Source organism: Microtus ochrogaster, unplaced genomic scaffold (genome assembly GCF_000317375.1).
Source record: "Microtus ochrogaster isolate Prairie Vole_2 unplaced genomic scaffold, MicOch1.0 UNK18, whole genome shotgun sequence".
NCBI lineage: Eukaryota > Metazoa > Chordata > Mammalia > Rodentia > Cricetidae > Microtus > Microtus ochrogaster.
The window spans coordinates 281879-295655 of record NW_004949116.1 but is presented as its reverse complement, the minus strand read 5'-3'; the positions used below and the strand labels follow the sequence as shown (position 1 = coordinate 295655).

The following is a 13777-nucleotide window of genomic DNA, read 5'->3' as shown; positions in this document are numbered from 1 at the left end:
CCCTTCTACCTGTTCCCTGCTTTCCTCCTGTCCCTGTGCTCAGAAGCAATGCTCGAGTGGACTGGAGCCCAAGGGACCTGCCTGCCAGTAGAATGGCCTAAGGGCTAGATGTAAATAAGGCCTGGGACCTGGGTCTGGAAGCTGCTGCTAGTGTGCCTCAGGGTAGCATCCTGGTCCTTGCCGAGGCTACGTGCTGGGCCCCCAGCCTTGCCTCCATCTGGGCTCTACTGTAGCACTTTTGCAGCGCTATCATGAAGGCTGCTAGCATTTCCAGGGTGCAAAAGTCAAGACTCTGAGATCCAACCTCCTTGTTCTATATTCTCTTTCTTTTGAGTAGCCTCTCAAGGGACAGTCGAAGCTGGGTCTCTTATGCCAGTTCCAGCTCTGGAGGCTGCTTGAGGGGGGGCTCCTGTGGCTCCCAGAGGTGTCCTGGGCTCTGCTCCCCATCCCCTGGCACTGTCCCCCTCCCATATGCTGTTTGCTCTTGTTTGCAGACACCAGGGCCCACGTCAGCAAATGTGCCAGTCTCCCTTCACAGCCTCCCCCGCAGGGATCTCACCAGTAGACACGTCAGCACCCACAAAGCCCCCCTGCCTGCCCTAGCAGTCTCCCTGGCCTCAGACGCCTGGCCGCTGGCCCACTGCTGTTTCTAGGGCTCCAGGGTTCTTTGAAAAATGCAAGAAGGCACCTTGCCTCTCTTTGTCCCAGCTCCTATTCCAAAGGAGGAACTTCTTCTTCCATTTGGAATTTGTCTTCAGCTGCCCTGTCACATTCCCTAGGGAAGGGGAGGGGAGGCCTTGGACTCTTCCCTGGGTCCAGAGCAAGGTCCTTTGTCAGTGGTGGCTCTCCAGCGGTTCTCAGCTCTTTCTTTTGACTCCTTTACTTTGAGTTGTAGCCTTCTTGTCCCCTCAGGTTCCTGCTCTGCACACCTAACCTTCCTCTGACTTCAGCTTTCCTGTCTTCGATTTCTCCAGTCCTTTTCTCCTCCCTCAGTTTCTCCTGCTATGTTCTTTGTAGGTTTCCCAGTTCATGGCGTTTGAGGAGCTTCCTGCAGGAGCCCCAGAGCTCCCCCAAGACGGCCCCACTCGACGCCTCTCCCTGCCCGGCCAGCTGGGGGCCCTCACTTCCCAGCCCCTGCACAGACATGGCTCAGACCCAGGCAGTTAGTGATGCTGCCCATTGTGGACACATGGCTCACCCAGGGTTCAGGGCATTGCCTGACCTCTTGGAGACCCTGGTTTGGAGGGGAGAACAGTGCAGGAGCAGCGTCTCCCTTTCCCTTGGGACCAGCGTCTCCTCCTGAAATACCCTGGGCCCCACTGGGAGGGCCAGGGGAAGAGCTGGGCAGTGGACTGGGGGTCTGTGGTCCCCCCACTGCCCTGGGGGCATTAGCTGGTCTAACTGCCCGGAGGCACCCGGCCCTGGGCCTTAGGCACCTCAAGGACTTTTCTGCTATTTACTGCTCTTATTGTTAAGGATAATAAATAAGGATCATATGAATAATTAATGAAGATGCTGATGACTATGAATAATAAATAATTATCCTGAGGAGACTCCAGTGTGCTGGTTTGTTTCAGCCATCACCTGCTGTATGTAGCTCATGTTATGATCTGAATGGACTTGAGCTCCAGGGAGTACAGGAGATCCTGTGCAGGGATCCTGACCTGTCTATGGCCCGCAGGGCTGATCAGACACCGCCCTCCCCCATGTGTGTGTGCACATGCACAAGTGCATACATGTACATGAAAGCTGGGGAGTACTCCCTGCAGTCAGACAATGTAGCCCTGGGTTTGGAACCACAAAGCCATGTGGACTACTCTGTGGTTAATAGGACACTTCTACCCTGAGTCCAACCATTCACAACCATGTTGGTTTGCTTTGTGGCACACTGGCTTCCCGAGTCAGCCTCACACTGATAAAGCCTTACACTTGTCTCTCTCAAACAGTTCACAAGTCCAGCTTCACGCTCATTCTCACCTGGTATCGAGGTTTATTTTGGGGTTAAGCCCATTAAACCTCTCAGGATCCAGAGAGATTCGCTATTGCAGGCAAAAGCTGGCTAATTGGATCTGAGGGCAAACGGAATAAATCAACTCATGTGCGCCACCGCTACGTTATTATTCGTTTGCAAGAAGAAGCGGCAAGAAAAAGAAGAAAAAGAAGCATAAGGGGTGATTTCCATAAGGTTTTTTGTTTTTACAGACATAGTTGGAAAATTCCATGGGCAAAGACAATGATAATATGCATATCAATATCACAAAAAGGGCAGGTAGGACCTGACAAAGCAGCACTCCGGAACAGGTGACAACACCCAGGAAAGAGCCAACATTCAGGGGAAATACCTGGCATTCCAAACCATTAGATAAAGTTACTAAACATCCCTGAATCCTGAACTTACCTATTCCCCTCACCCAGTCTCTTTTGTGATAACCAGCTTTGGGGACACCCAGATTTGTTTGTTAGCAAGGGTGAGGCACACTACCTTCCTGCATCTTCTTTAGGAATTTCTGTGTGGTCTGTTAGGTAATTTTGTGGGATTGACTCTGTAAATTTGACTGTTAGAACAAAGAGTGAATGTTACCACTCTAAGGCCTCCTGGTGTGGGGGAATGGAGAGGTCATTCCGTTGCCACGCAGGAGAAGTTACACTGCTGAGGTGTTTTGGGAATGAATCCCATTTTGAAGGGAAGAACTATGGCCTCACAAGGTTCCCACAGATATGACAGCGACTTTTCCAAAAGATAAATGTTCCCACAGCTCTGCAAAAACGGGTTATTCCATGTGGACACGCATGTACACACTTCCCATGGATTAGTCTATTGGTCTGTCAGCTGCACATTTACTGCATGGTCTTGTGGGCTCCAACAACCTGGTCTGAGTCCAATCTCCCTACCCTCAATTGACTTTATATTTATACTGTATAATTAGGCCTCATATGGTTCTAGCTTTGGTTTGGATATACTGGCTTCCCTACTGTGACCAGCACATATCTATATCTGATTCTGGGTGGATCTTACCCTGATTATCTTTGTCCCTTGTGACTGTTGGTCACAGAGGAGTTGCCAAAGAAGGTGGAGGTTGCAAGGTGGCTCATTCTATTGGGAGTAGGTCAAAGCAGATTTGAGGACAGTGAAGGTTCCCCTATGCTCACGTGTGCTTGTTGTCCTGGATGAATACTAATTGCCTATTGTTACTCAGGGAGGGGTGGGTCTTAGAAGCCCCTCCCCTCCCCCCATCTGTGGTGGCGTGTTGATAGTCTTGAACAGATCTAGTGCAGATGCCATTGCTGCTGGGAGTTCATGGGTAACAGCTGTGCCCAGAAGACAGCACTTCCCAGCACTCCTCTCTACTCTCTGGCTCTTGCATTCTTTTCTATTTTCTTTCTGCAATGTTCTGAGCCTTGGGATAACATAGCTGCTACATTTGGGACTGGGTCCTCAACACTTTGACCACTTCTGAGTCTCTCCATTAATCCTTATCTACTGTAAACAAACTGGTCAAGGCTGAGAGTAGCACTCATCTGTGGTGTAAACAGAAATACTTAGAAAACACTTTGAGCCTGTTAAAGAGATCAACACTACTAGAGGCCTAGAACCTACCCAGCCATGGTTTTTTGGCCTGAATTCTTCCTGGGAAGTAGGTTTAAAGTCCAAAAAAAAAAAAAAAAAAAAAAAAGCAGTTGAGCCAGGTGGTGGTAGCACACACCTTTAATCCCAGCACTTGGGAGGCAGAAGTGGGCGGATCTCCTGGTCCAAAAGCAGCCTGGTCTACAAAGTAAGTTCCAGGACAACCAGGGTTACACAGAAAAAACCCCGTCTTGAAAAAAAAAAAGTAGTTAGTTAACTCCCATAACATTCCTGCCAAGTATTTTCAGTAGCAGGCTTACCTGCTATGTTGCTATTGTATCTTGTAGGGTTCACAGGAAAGACTTGACGTCTTCTCCCACATAGCCTGCACAGCATTTTTCAGCATGCCAAAAGTGTCCAGATCAGTTTTAACTTGATCTCTCTGTCTAAGTTGTGTGGTGTCTTTGGCACCCCATCATCTAGTTTTGGGGGTCGGCCAAGAGAAATGGCAATAGCCTGTATAATTATTGGAATCTTTTGGGTCCTCACTGACCAAAAACTCATAAGAATGTATCCCATTCTTATGGGCTTTATTTAAAAACTCATGACTTCCAGGGTTTCCATGGCAAAATGGCTTAGTGGTTAAGAGCATGGACTGCTCTTCCAGAGGATGGGAGTTCAATTTCCAGCACCCACATCAGGCTGCTCACAACCATCTGTAACTCGAGTTCCAGGCACCAGGCATGCATATGGTATACAGACATCCATGCAGGCACTTGAACAAACAGATAAAAGAAGTGTTAATGAAAAATAAAGTGTGGCTTCTGGGAAGAGCTTTGTCTACCCATGTAGGATACCTCCCTCTGATCTTCTTAAAAAAGTATGTGTATTTTTGCATTAAATGTGTGTGTGTGTGTGTGTGTGTACATTCATCATGGTGTATGTATAGAGATCAGAGAGTAATTTGTGGGAGTTAGTTCTCTCCTACCAGAGAGATCCCAGAGGCTAAATTCAGGTGAGCACACCTGGCTACAATTCCATATGGCTTTCTAAAAATAAAATAAAATAAACCCTCAAAATATAGGTTTATGTTTTATGTGTCTTTTTGAGCATACGTCAGTGGATCCCATAGAACTGTAGTTAACAGGTGGTTGTGACCTGCCTGACATGGGTGCTGGGAACCAAACTGTGGTCTTCTAGAGGAGCTGAAAGCACGCTTACCCATGGGCCTATCCTGCCAACCTCCATGTTGCTTTTTCATGCACCATATCTCAGTCAGTGCCGCCCGCCATGGCCTTGCTTCCCTCGTCTCTCTACCCCTTCATAGTGCATGGGTTCTACATCTCACCTGCCTTATGGTCTTCCCCCCACCCCTTCCAGAAGCCCATTGCCAGCTTCTTGACCTCTACAAGCACCCCAAGTTAAACATACAAATTAAAACAGAAAGTACTCGCGGAGTTTGTCTTTTTGGGTCTGGGTTCCCTCATTCAGTATAATATTTTCTGGTACAGGAGAATAGTCTATATTCTGTCAATTACGTTGTAAATAAATGCTGATTGGCTAGTAGCCAGGCAGGAAGTATAGGCGGGACAGCCAGACAGGAAGTAGAGGCAGGGCAATGAGAACAGGAGAATTCTGAGAAGGAGGAAGCCCATTCCGCTGCAGTCCAGCCCAGATCATGGAAGAATCAAGATGTGACCTGCTACACTGAAAAAGGTACCAAGCCATGTGGCTAACATAGATAAGAATAATGGGTTAATATAAGTTATAAGAACTAATATGAAGCCTGAGCTAATGGGTCAATCAATTTATAACTTATGTAGACCTCTCTGTGTGATTTTCTTTGGGACTTGCCGGCTGTGGGAACTGGGCAGGACAGAAACCCTCACAAGCAAACCCACCTGTTAAAATTTTCCAGTTCCATTCATCTTCCAGAAAATTAAAAATTTCATTTTCCTTAGAGCTGAACAATTTCCTTGTGCATATGTCCTATGTTCATTATCCGTCAGCTGATGGGCATCTAGGGTGAATCCACTTCTTAGCTATCATGAGCACGGCAGCAATGAACACGAATGAGCAAATGTCTCTGTGGTACGACCTGGCATCCTTTGGGTCTAAACCTAGGAGGAGTATAACCAGGTCATGTTGTAGTTTTAGCTTTTTGAGAAACCTCCACACTAGTTCCCATAGTGGCTGCAGTAGTTTACCCTCCCAGATGCTTTTCTCCCTGCCGCCCCCACCCCCACTGGAACTCACTATGTAGATTAGTGCTTAGGATAATTCTCCTGTATGCTGTGAATATATATTCCTCTCATTGGTTAATAATAAAGGTGATTTTGCATATAGCAAGGCGGTGTAAGGCGAGGCATGGAAGCCAAATTGAAAACACAGAGAGAAGAAGGGCAGGTTTGAGAGACAGAAAAAGAAGGGCAGGGTCAAGGGAGCAGCCGCCCAGGGAAGCAAGATGCTAGCTAGAGAACACATAGTCACGAAGTCACCTGGCGAAGTGTGGTTTAATTTAAGTTGTAAGAACTAATTAATGGTAAGCCTGAACTGTAGGCCAAACATTTTGTAATTAATATAAGCTCTTGTGTGATTATTTGGGACTGGGTAGCCGGGACAGAAGAACAGCTCCGCCTCTGCTTACAGATTAGATTGCCTACCTCTCTCTGCCTCCCTATGCTGGGACTGAATGCTTGTGCCACCGTGTCTGGCGCAGGTGCTTTGCTTCTGTCAGAAGCAGCTTCTGGACGCTCCTGGGAAGTGAGCATCCTCAGGTAGATGGCTTGGTGAGCAGCTGGTTGGTGGTCAGTAGCAGGTCAGCTGAGTAGCAGGCAGGTGTGTCTGACTCCCGTGTCCTCCTCACAACCTCTTCTTATGCCTGCATGGCTCGACACTCAGCTTCCCTCTGGGTTGGACCTGGACCCTGGCCTTCCATTCAGTTCTGGGAAGCTGAGGAACCCTGAGAGTTGTAACCCTTCCTCTCTGGCATGGCTAGGGGATGATCTTCCAGAGTTCAGAGTTCTCCCAAGAGGGTGGGACCTGCAGGACACTGTGATGACTGAAGAAAAGGAGCAACATGGCTACCAAAGCCTAGAGCAATCCAGGAGCTTGGAGCTGAAGCACTGGCTTTGGGAAGTGAAGAGGCAGGGCCGCTGCTGGCCCCACTTCTAGCTCTGCATTTAAACCAGAAGCTGAGTAAGACCCTGGTGATGTGTCTGAGTCTCCTGACTCAGCAGCTCCCACTGTTCAGGTGCAGCTCACACCTGCACCTGTTCCTACCTGGCCCCCTGGCCCTCCGACAAGCATGGGCAGCTCTCCTATTTCGTGAACAAATGTCAGCAAGTGACATTCATGAATGCTCCCTCTGTGGTGAGTGCTCCCCCTGTGGCTGCTTTTTTCTAGCTGCTGTGAATCAAAGCCTGGGACCAAGGAAGCTTCCAGAGTATCCACAGTATTTGAGAATGGACTGCCTTATGTCCTTAGTCACAAGCCTGTGACTTAACCCTTAGGCACACTGCTATCCTCATGACATGGATGTGGACTGGAAGAGCTCAATACATTTCTGGAATTCCTAGGAACTTGTCTTGGGCTACTTTGCTTAGAGTACCTTGTGACAATTTGCTCCTGATCCCCAGGTCTCAGGAAGCGCTTGGTGCCCCCTTGGAGCCACCTCTGTGCTGATGGGAGCCTGCCATTGCTCTGGATTGCCATACTTAACAGAATGCATTACTCCACATCTCTGTGCTCCAGTACGAAGCACACTGGGTCCCATGTGCTTGGCAGATGGGAACTTACCAAGTGAATAATCTGGAATTTGGTATCAATGAAGCAGGGGAAAAAATTGGCATCCAAAGGGCCCTATGCACTTGTTTCTGGGGTCAGAAAGAACTCCCAGAGCTGGTGGTTGGGTCTCCTTCTGCGTCCAGGCTTGGAATGCAAGGCTGAGGACAAGGTTCTGAAGTTTCCTTTATGTATGTCTCTTCTGCTGATGATTGGGCATGGGATTTGGCATCCCAGAAATGGCCATTGAGGTCCCCGATTTAGTCAGCTCCCAAGCTATAGAAGCAGGTGAGGGCATAGAAATTGGTCATTACTCTAAGTTATAGTTCAAGACCTTGTTTGGTTCCCTCTGGGACTGGAATTCTCAGATGAACATCTTGACAGACAGCTGAACACTTTCAATGGCTTTAAACAAGCGCATTATCTTTATGTGATGACTCCAACTTCAGGGGCTGATCACTTGCCTTTCCTTGTTGCAAGAATAGATGTCCTGTATTATGCTCAAATTTTGATGAGACACGGGGCCATCTCCTTGCCCACATGAAAAAGCCTTCCATGTTAGCCTGGCTCAGATGTCGTCACCTGCTGATGAGGGACAATACCACTCTCTGGCTTTTCAGATCTTTTAAATCATATTATTCAGTTTGGGGATGAACCTTCATAACATTTTCTTGTCTGTCTTCAATAAAGGGGGGAGGGTTGAGGCTAGAACTTCTGGGTCTCTCTTCTTGCCCTGGGCATCAGAGAAGTGCCGAGCTCTTGTATGACTATCAGAAAATTCATCTTCAAAGCATTAATGGTTGAGGATTTGGCAATGAATTAAAAGATTGTTACTGGGTAGAGCAGTTGAGCTATCTTGTTCTGTCCTTAAAGCTTATTTTCTCTTGGGGTGAGTCTCTTAATTGTGGTTGTTGTTGTGAGAATCCCTTCCCTATGGAGGCAAAAGCAACATCTACCTCCTCCTTAGAAGGACCAAAGACAAACCAAAGTATTGTTACAAGTCCCCAGACTTTAATAGTCCCCTAGATCTTAGCACAACTAATGTCAAGGTAGAAGTACCATTCAAGCCTTGAAACTCAGTATGTAGAGAGAAACAACTGCAAAATAATAACAAAGACCTAACCCATCAAAATCCGTAATTCTGGGAAAATTGCTGAATGTAGTAACCTTGTTTTTGGCTTCTGTAGTTCTGTCTGGTTAACTGTTCTTGCTAACTGAGGTGTGACAACCCAGGATGTTGTTTTTGTGTTTAAAAGCTCACCTGAGAAAAGTTCACAGTGGTACTCAGGTACTGAACACCCAGTGCTGTCACCGGCCAGCTAATAAAAACTTTCTTTGGCTTGAACTCATGTCTGATAGTCTTCTCTAGAGAATACCTCACAATATTTCTGGAGGCCCCAGCGAACTCCCCAGAGATGAGACCTTGAGACACTAGGGGTCTTGGAGTCCCTTGGGGTAGGGCAGAATACATGGTCAAGGGACTCCAAGGGGGTGTGCAATATGTTCCAGGGCCCTGAGACTCCCTTCGTTCAATCATTGTCTAATGTCTTGAGGGAATCTGACAGCTCCATTCCAAAACGAAACAAAATCAAAAGTTGCTTGGTCTATCACTTCTGGAGGTAAGTCTGGTTAAGGCGTTTTCTGTTTAGAACACAAAGAGAGGCTGGTCGTGGATCTGTGTCCAGAGTCCATCCATGTGAGACGTTATTAGACCCCCTGCCCCAGCAACTGTTCATGTTTATGGATATGTGATGGCCACTCTGGTTGTCTTTATTATGTGTTTCTCTGTGTGTTTCTGTCAGTTCTGTTGTGCAGGAGTCTCTGAGACCACCATGGCCAGCAGAGTCACAATTTACAGGAGGCAAGAGTGTAGTTTGGCCTAACACAAGCCAGCTGGTATTAGGTGTATGACCTTGAGTAGTTTATTTTAGGAATATTTAAGTACAGCACAATTTGGTGAAATTTTTTCTGGTTATAAATGACTCAGTCCCATATGTACAATAAAGCTGAAGACATGATTACATGGAAACTTTTTAAAAGTACATGTGATATCTTCCATAATGATAGGTTTTATAGACTGACAAGCTCATGATATGGGTCTGTGGGTGGACCTGGTGTGGTGTGGTCTCTGCCGCATAGATAGTGCAAAGGTCACCAGGCTATTAACCACTTCTCCTCCTAGCCTTTTGGGCAGAAAACAGGTTATGCCTCCCTCCCTTTGAAGGAACAGCCCTGTGTGTGCTTAACATTCCTGGTTCCTCTAGTGCTCATCTGTGAGCACAAGGAAATCTGCTTCCCACACTGTTGGTTGGAGAAACAGGTCTAAAATGGAAGGGGGTGTGAGCTGTTCTGGGACCCAGGAGGCTGCTGCCCTCAGGACAACTTCCTGTGGGTTCACAGTCATGATGGGCACCTGTCTGTGCCATGCTCCCACTTTTGGTAGTGACTGTGGCTGTAATGGTGGCCATCCCCTGCCAAAAGGCAGTTTTGTGGCCCAGGAAAGATATTATGCCTCTTTCTCACATGGAAAACTCTGGAACGTCTGTGAAATCGATTGGCCCTCTTTTGGAGCAGAGTGGCCCAGTGACAGTTCAGGCTGTCTGGTGCTATGTGTCTGTGAGACTCTGGCTGTCTCAGCCAGTTTTCTATAGCTGTCTCTGATGTGGGACCCGGCCTAACTTAGGCCCCATGCTCCCTTCCTGGGGACTCAAATACTTTTGGCTCAACCATGTTACCCAGAGAAACCCAGCCTTCACCTGTTCTCTCAGCTCCACGGAGGAAAGGCGTGAACATCCTTCTGGGCACGTGCATGTCCAGTGCCAGCTGCTTAGATGCTTGTTTGGACACTCGATTCCTGCGGTCCTGGTCCCCTTCCCTGTGTAGAGGTCTGGAGTGGTCAGGCTTTCATCTGGGGACCTCCTGCCTTCTAAGCGGATTGTGCACAGGGAAGAGGAAAGATTCCTGAGCCTCACACTCCCCTTTCTTCCTCCTCCACCTGCACTAAGCAACTTGTTGCCCCAGGGAAGGGGAAAGTGGTTCTCCCAGTGCCCTTAGACTGAGAAGAGGAAGTTTTGTTCCTCTTTCATTGTTTATGTTATCTTTTCAACCAATGATCTGTATAATTGGAAAATTTGGAACCCACCATTCTCTGAGAAGATTAGAAAATCTGCCCCTGGCTGGTGGTGGGGTTCACTCCCAGACAGTGCAGCCTACATAGAATGGTTGTGTCCAGACTGACTGGGACTCCAAAACTGGCCAAGGCAGGGAAGCTCTGGGTAATTTTTGCCAGGCCCTTTTAGGATTAAAGATAGGTCCTAGGAAATACTGCTTTTGTTGTGTAGTCAGCCCCAGGTTTTAGAAAAAAGCCTTCAAAAGTTAAAAAGGATTTGAGAAGATAAATAAGACCTAATTATTGGAAATTGCTTAAAAGGTTTACAATAAGGAAAACAAAACAAAAATTAAAAGAGATTCCAGAAGGGAAAGCCAGAGACACCTGGAAAGAAGGAGGGCAAAGGGAGCCCTGTCCTACATAAGTGATTGCTAAGGGGGTCCTCAGCTAGGACCAGGACCCTGGGAGAGGCCAGCAACCTCTCCGTTCAAAAGACTTGATCCTGTTTCTGCTGGTTGGCTGGCTTGTTTGTGGGCAGTTGCTGCTATAGCCAAGCTAATAAAAGAAGCTGACAAACTGGCTTTGGTTGAGAAACTGTTCCTAACCACTCGAAACTTTGAAATAGCCCTACTGAGGTGGACCCCAGAAAGGTGACTGTTCAATGCCAAATACTGAATTATCTGGCACTGACCAACCCCGTAGCTGGTTCTGTAAAGCTTCAGCCCTCAGCCCAGCCAAGCACGGCCGAACAATAACCCAACAGAGCCTTTCTCTAGTTGCCTGATGTGGGTGCTGGGGAAGGAACACAGGACCTCTATAAGTTCAGTGCAGCAAGTGCTTTGTACTTTAAACTGTTGAGCCCTCTCTCCAGCCTCTCTAGTTAATTTTCAAGACAGGAATTTTCTGTGTAGCATTGGAGCCTATCTTGGAACTTGCTCTGTAGACCAGGCTGGCTTTGATCTCAGAGATCCGCTTGCCTCTGCGTCCTGAGGACTGGGATTAAAGGCGTGTGCTGCCCACCAGCCGGCCTACTTTTCTTTTCTTTTTTTTTTTTTTTGAAGTTTTGTAATTATATTTATGTACAGAAAACTCAGCAGTACATTTAACCCAGTTTAGTGGCAAGTTCTTTGGCCTTTGCCTTTTCCAGCTTAGCAATTTGAGCCACAGATTTAGGACCCAGGACATTGCCTCCCCAGTGGCGGCGGATCTCATCATATCTGTCGTTGTAATTGGTCCTAATAGCTTCCACCAGCTTGGCCAGAGACCCTTGTCTTCTGAGTTAACCTGTGTGAAGGCAACAGTGGTGCATGTCTTCCTATGGACCAGCCGCCCCAGCCTGGCCTTTCCCTTGATGATGCAGTAGGGGACCCCCATCTTCCGACACAGGGCAGGCAGGAAGACCACCAGCTCAATGGGGTCTACGTCGTGGGCAATCACCACCAGCTGAGCCTTCTTGTTCTCTACCAAAGTGGTGACTGTATTGACGCCCACTGGAAGGACAGGTGGTCTCTTAGTCGGGACATTCCCTTTGCCGGCAGCTTTCTTCTCAGCACGGGCCAGCAGCCTCTGCTTCTTTTCCTGCTTGGTCTCTGGCCTGTACTTATGGGCAAGTTTAAGCAACTGGGTAGCTGTTTGTCGGTCCAGGGCCTGGGTGAACTGGTTAATGGCAGGAGGAACTCTGAGCCGCTTATAGAGGATGACCCTCTGCCGCTGCAGCCTGATGTAGCGGGGCCATTTGACGAAGCGCGTGAGATCTCTCTTGGGCTGGATGTCCTGCCCAATGCCGAAGTTCTTAGGCCTCTTCTCAAACAAAGGATTCACCACCTTCGCCTCCTGCTTTTTCATGACGGCGGGGGGCCGGGGCCACCTTCTTCCCCTTGGCCTTCTTCCCCTTGGGCATCTTGCCGGGCTGGAGGAGAGAGCCGCCCTACTTTTCTTAAAGTTACATATATACAAACTATTAAGGAATAAAAACTCTTTTGTCTTGTCTTTCTGAAGTAGCACTAAAAATAAAGTAACAATTTTGATACTTCATACCCTGAAGGTCCAGGTATAAAGAGCAAGATTTTGCTGCTGTTAACTCATATCTTAAAAGAAAAGCATTAAGAGAATATATTCTGAGGCATCTGTTTGAATAATCAGCTTTTTTATTTTCTGATCCCACCTTTCAAGTGAGTTGGAAGCCTGCAGGAGCCATTGCCAAGAAAGAGGAGCGCTGCACGGTTGTCTTACTAGTCCTTTAAAATAAGCAGCGGCATGAGGCCTGGCTGCAAAAGGCTCGGTGCTAACTGGCAGGGAAGGTTCTCTCTGGGGAGACAGTCTGGAGTGAGTTCCTGGAGCGGCTGCCATATGTGACACTCCCTTCCTTCCCTTCCTGCTCTACCAGGTGACAGCAGGCAGAGAAGCTGTGGTGCTCACTGAGCAGGGACAGCATGCTCCCAAACGAGGCTGCTTGAGTGGGCCTGTTTGGCTCAACAGAACTGAATTCTTCGGTGGGCAGTGGCCATGGAGTGCTTTGTTAAGTTGCTCTGGGGGCCTGGGCTGTGACTGTGGAGAAGCTTTAGTCCATGTAGGTCCCTGAATGACTGTAAGTGGGGGTTACCGTTAGGGCTGAAGGTAGGAGTATGGAGGGCAAGGGTTAGGCATAGAACAAGCAGGTGATGGGGCTTTACCCTATTGCAGCTCTCACTGCAGACATTAGAGAATGGGTTGAGCCCCATCCCGTGGAGAGTAGGGGGCCTCCAGGGCTCCCCTGGCTCTGGGACTGCGCGAGGAGTGAAGCCTGTCCTTTGTTCCAAGTCACTTATGGCTTATGTCTCTGTAGACCCCAGGTCCCGCTGTCATCCTTCATGCCACCCTAGCTGCAGCTGAATACTCTTTTTCTCTTCTATGACCCCAAAGTCCACTAGCCAAAGACTTGCTGCATGCAGTGGAGGACCAGGGACCTCTTTGGAGGTTACAATAACCCCTGAGGTGTCATCTCCCTGAATAGCCAGAAAACAACCTAAGAGATACTTTTAGACATTCCAGCCCTATGTGTTTGGCCACTTTGCTATTAATGACTTTCTGACCGGCTGATTTCCTTGTCAGGCCTCCCAAGGCCATTGAAATGCTATGCAAGCACCTGACGTCACATCTCAGAGATGAATATACCATGCTATTTTGAGGGAGAAGGGCTACAGTGGGTTTTAATTTTTTTTCTCTTTTTAAAGTAGCAGTTTCCCCACAATGAAAATGATCAGCAGAGAATTACAATGAAGCATCCAGTTGTAGAGCTGGGACAATAGAGAGGAAGTGAAGAAGACACAAAGGGGTGGAGC

At 47.9% G+C, this 13777-nt stretch overlaps 1 protein-coding gene and 1 pseudogene across 3 annotated transcripts in view; one reads left to right on the top strand and one right to left on the bottom strand.

The window, feature by feature from the left end:
• Window positions 1-1547, top strand: part of Kcnh2 (potassium voltage-gated channel subfamily H member 2) — a 31822-nt gene extending 30275 nt beyond the window's left edge. For all 3 annotated transcript variants that reach the window (XM_026789404.1, XM_005367403.2, XM_005367405.2), the window contains one exon: window positions 1018-1547. In XM_026789404.1, coding sequence (XP_026645205.1) covers window positions 1018-1167 — 150 coding nt within the window. In that variant the 3' untranslated portion in view covers window positions 1168-1547. The remainder of the gene's footprint in view (window positions 1-1017) is intronic.
• Window positions 1548-11559: 10012 nt separating this feature from the next.
• On the bottom strand, window positions 11560-12363 carry LOC101997410 (annotated as a pseudogene).
• Window positions 12364-13777: the final 1414 nt, after the last annotated feature.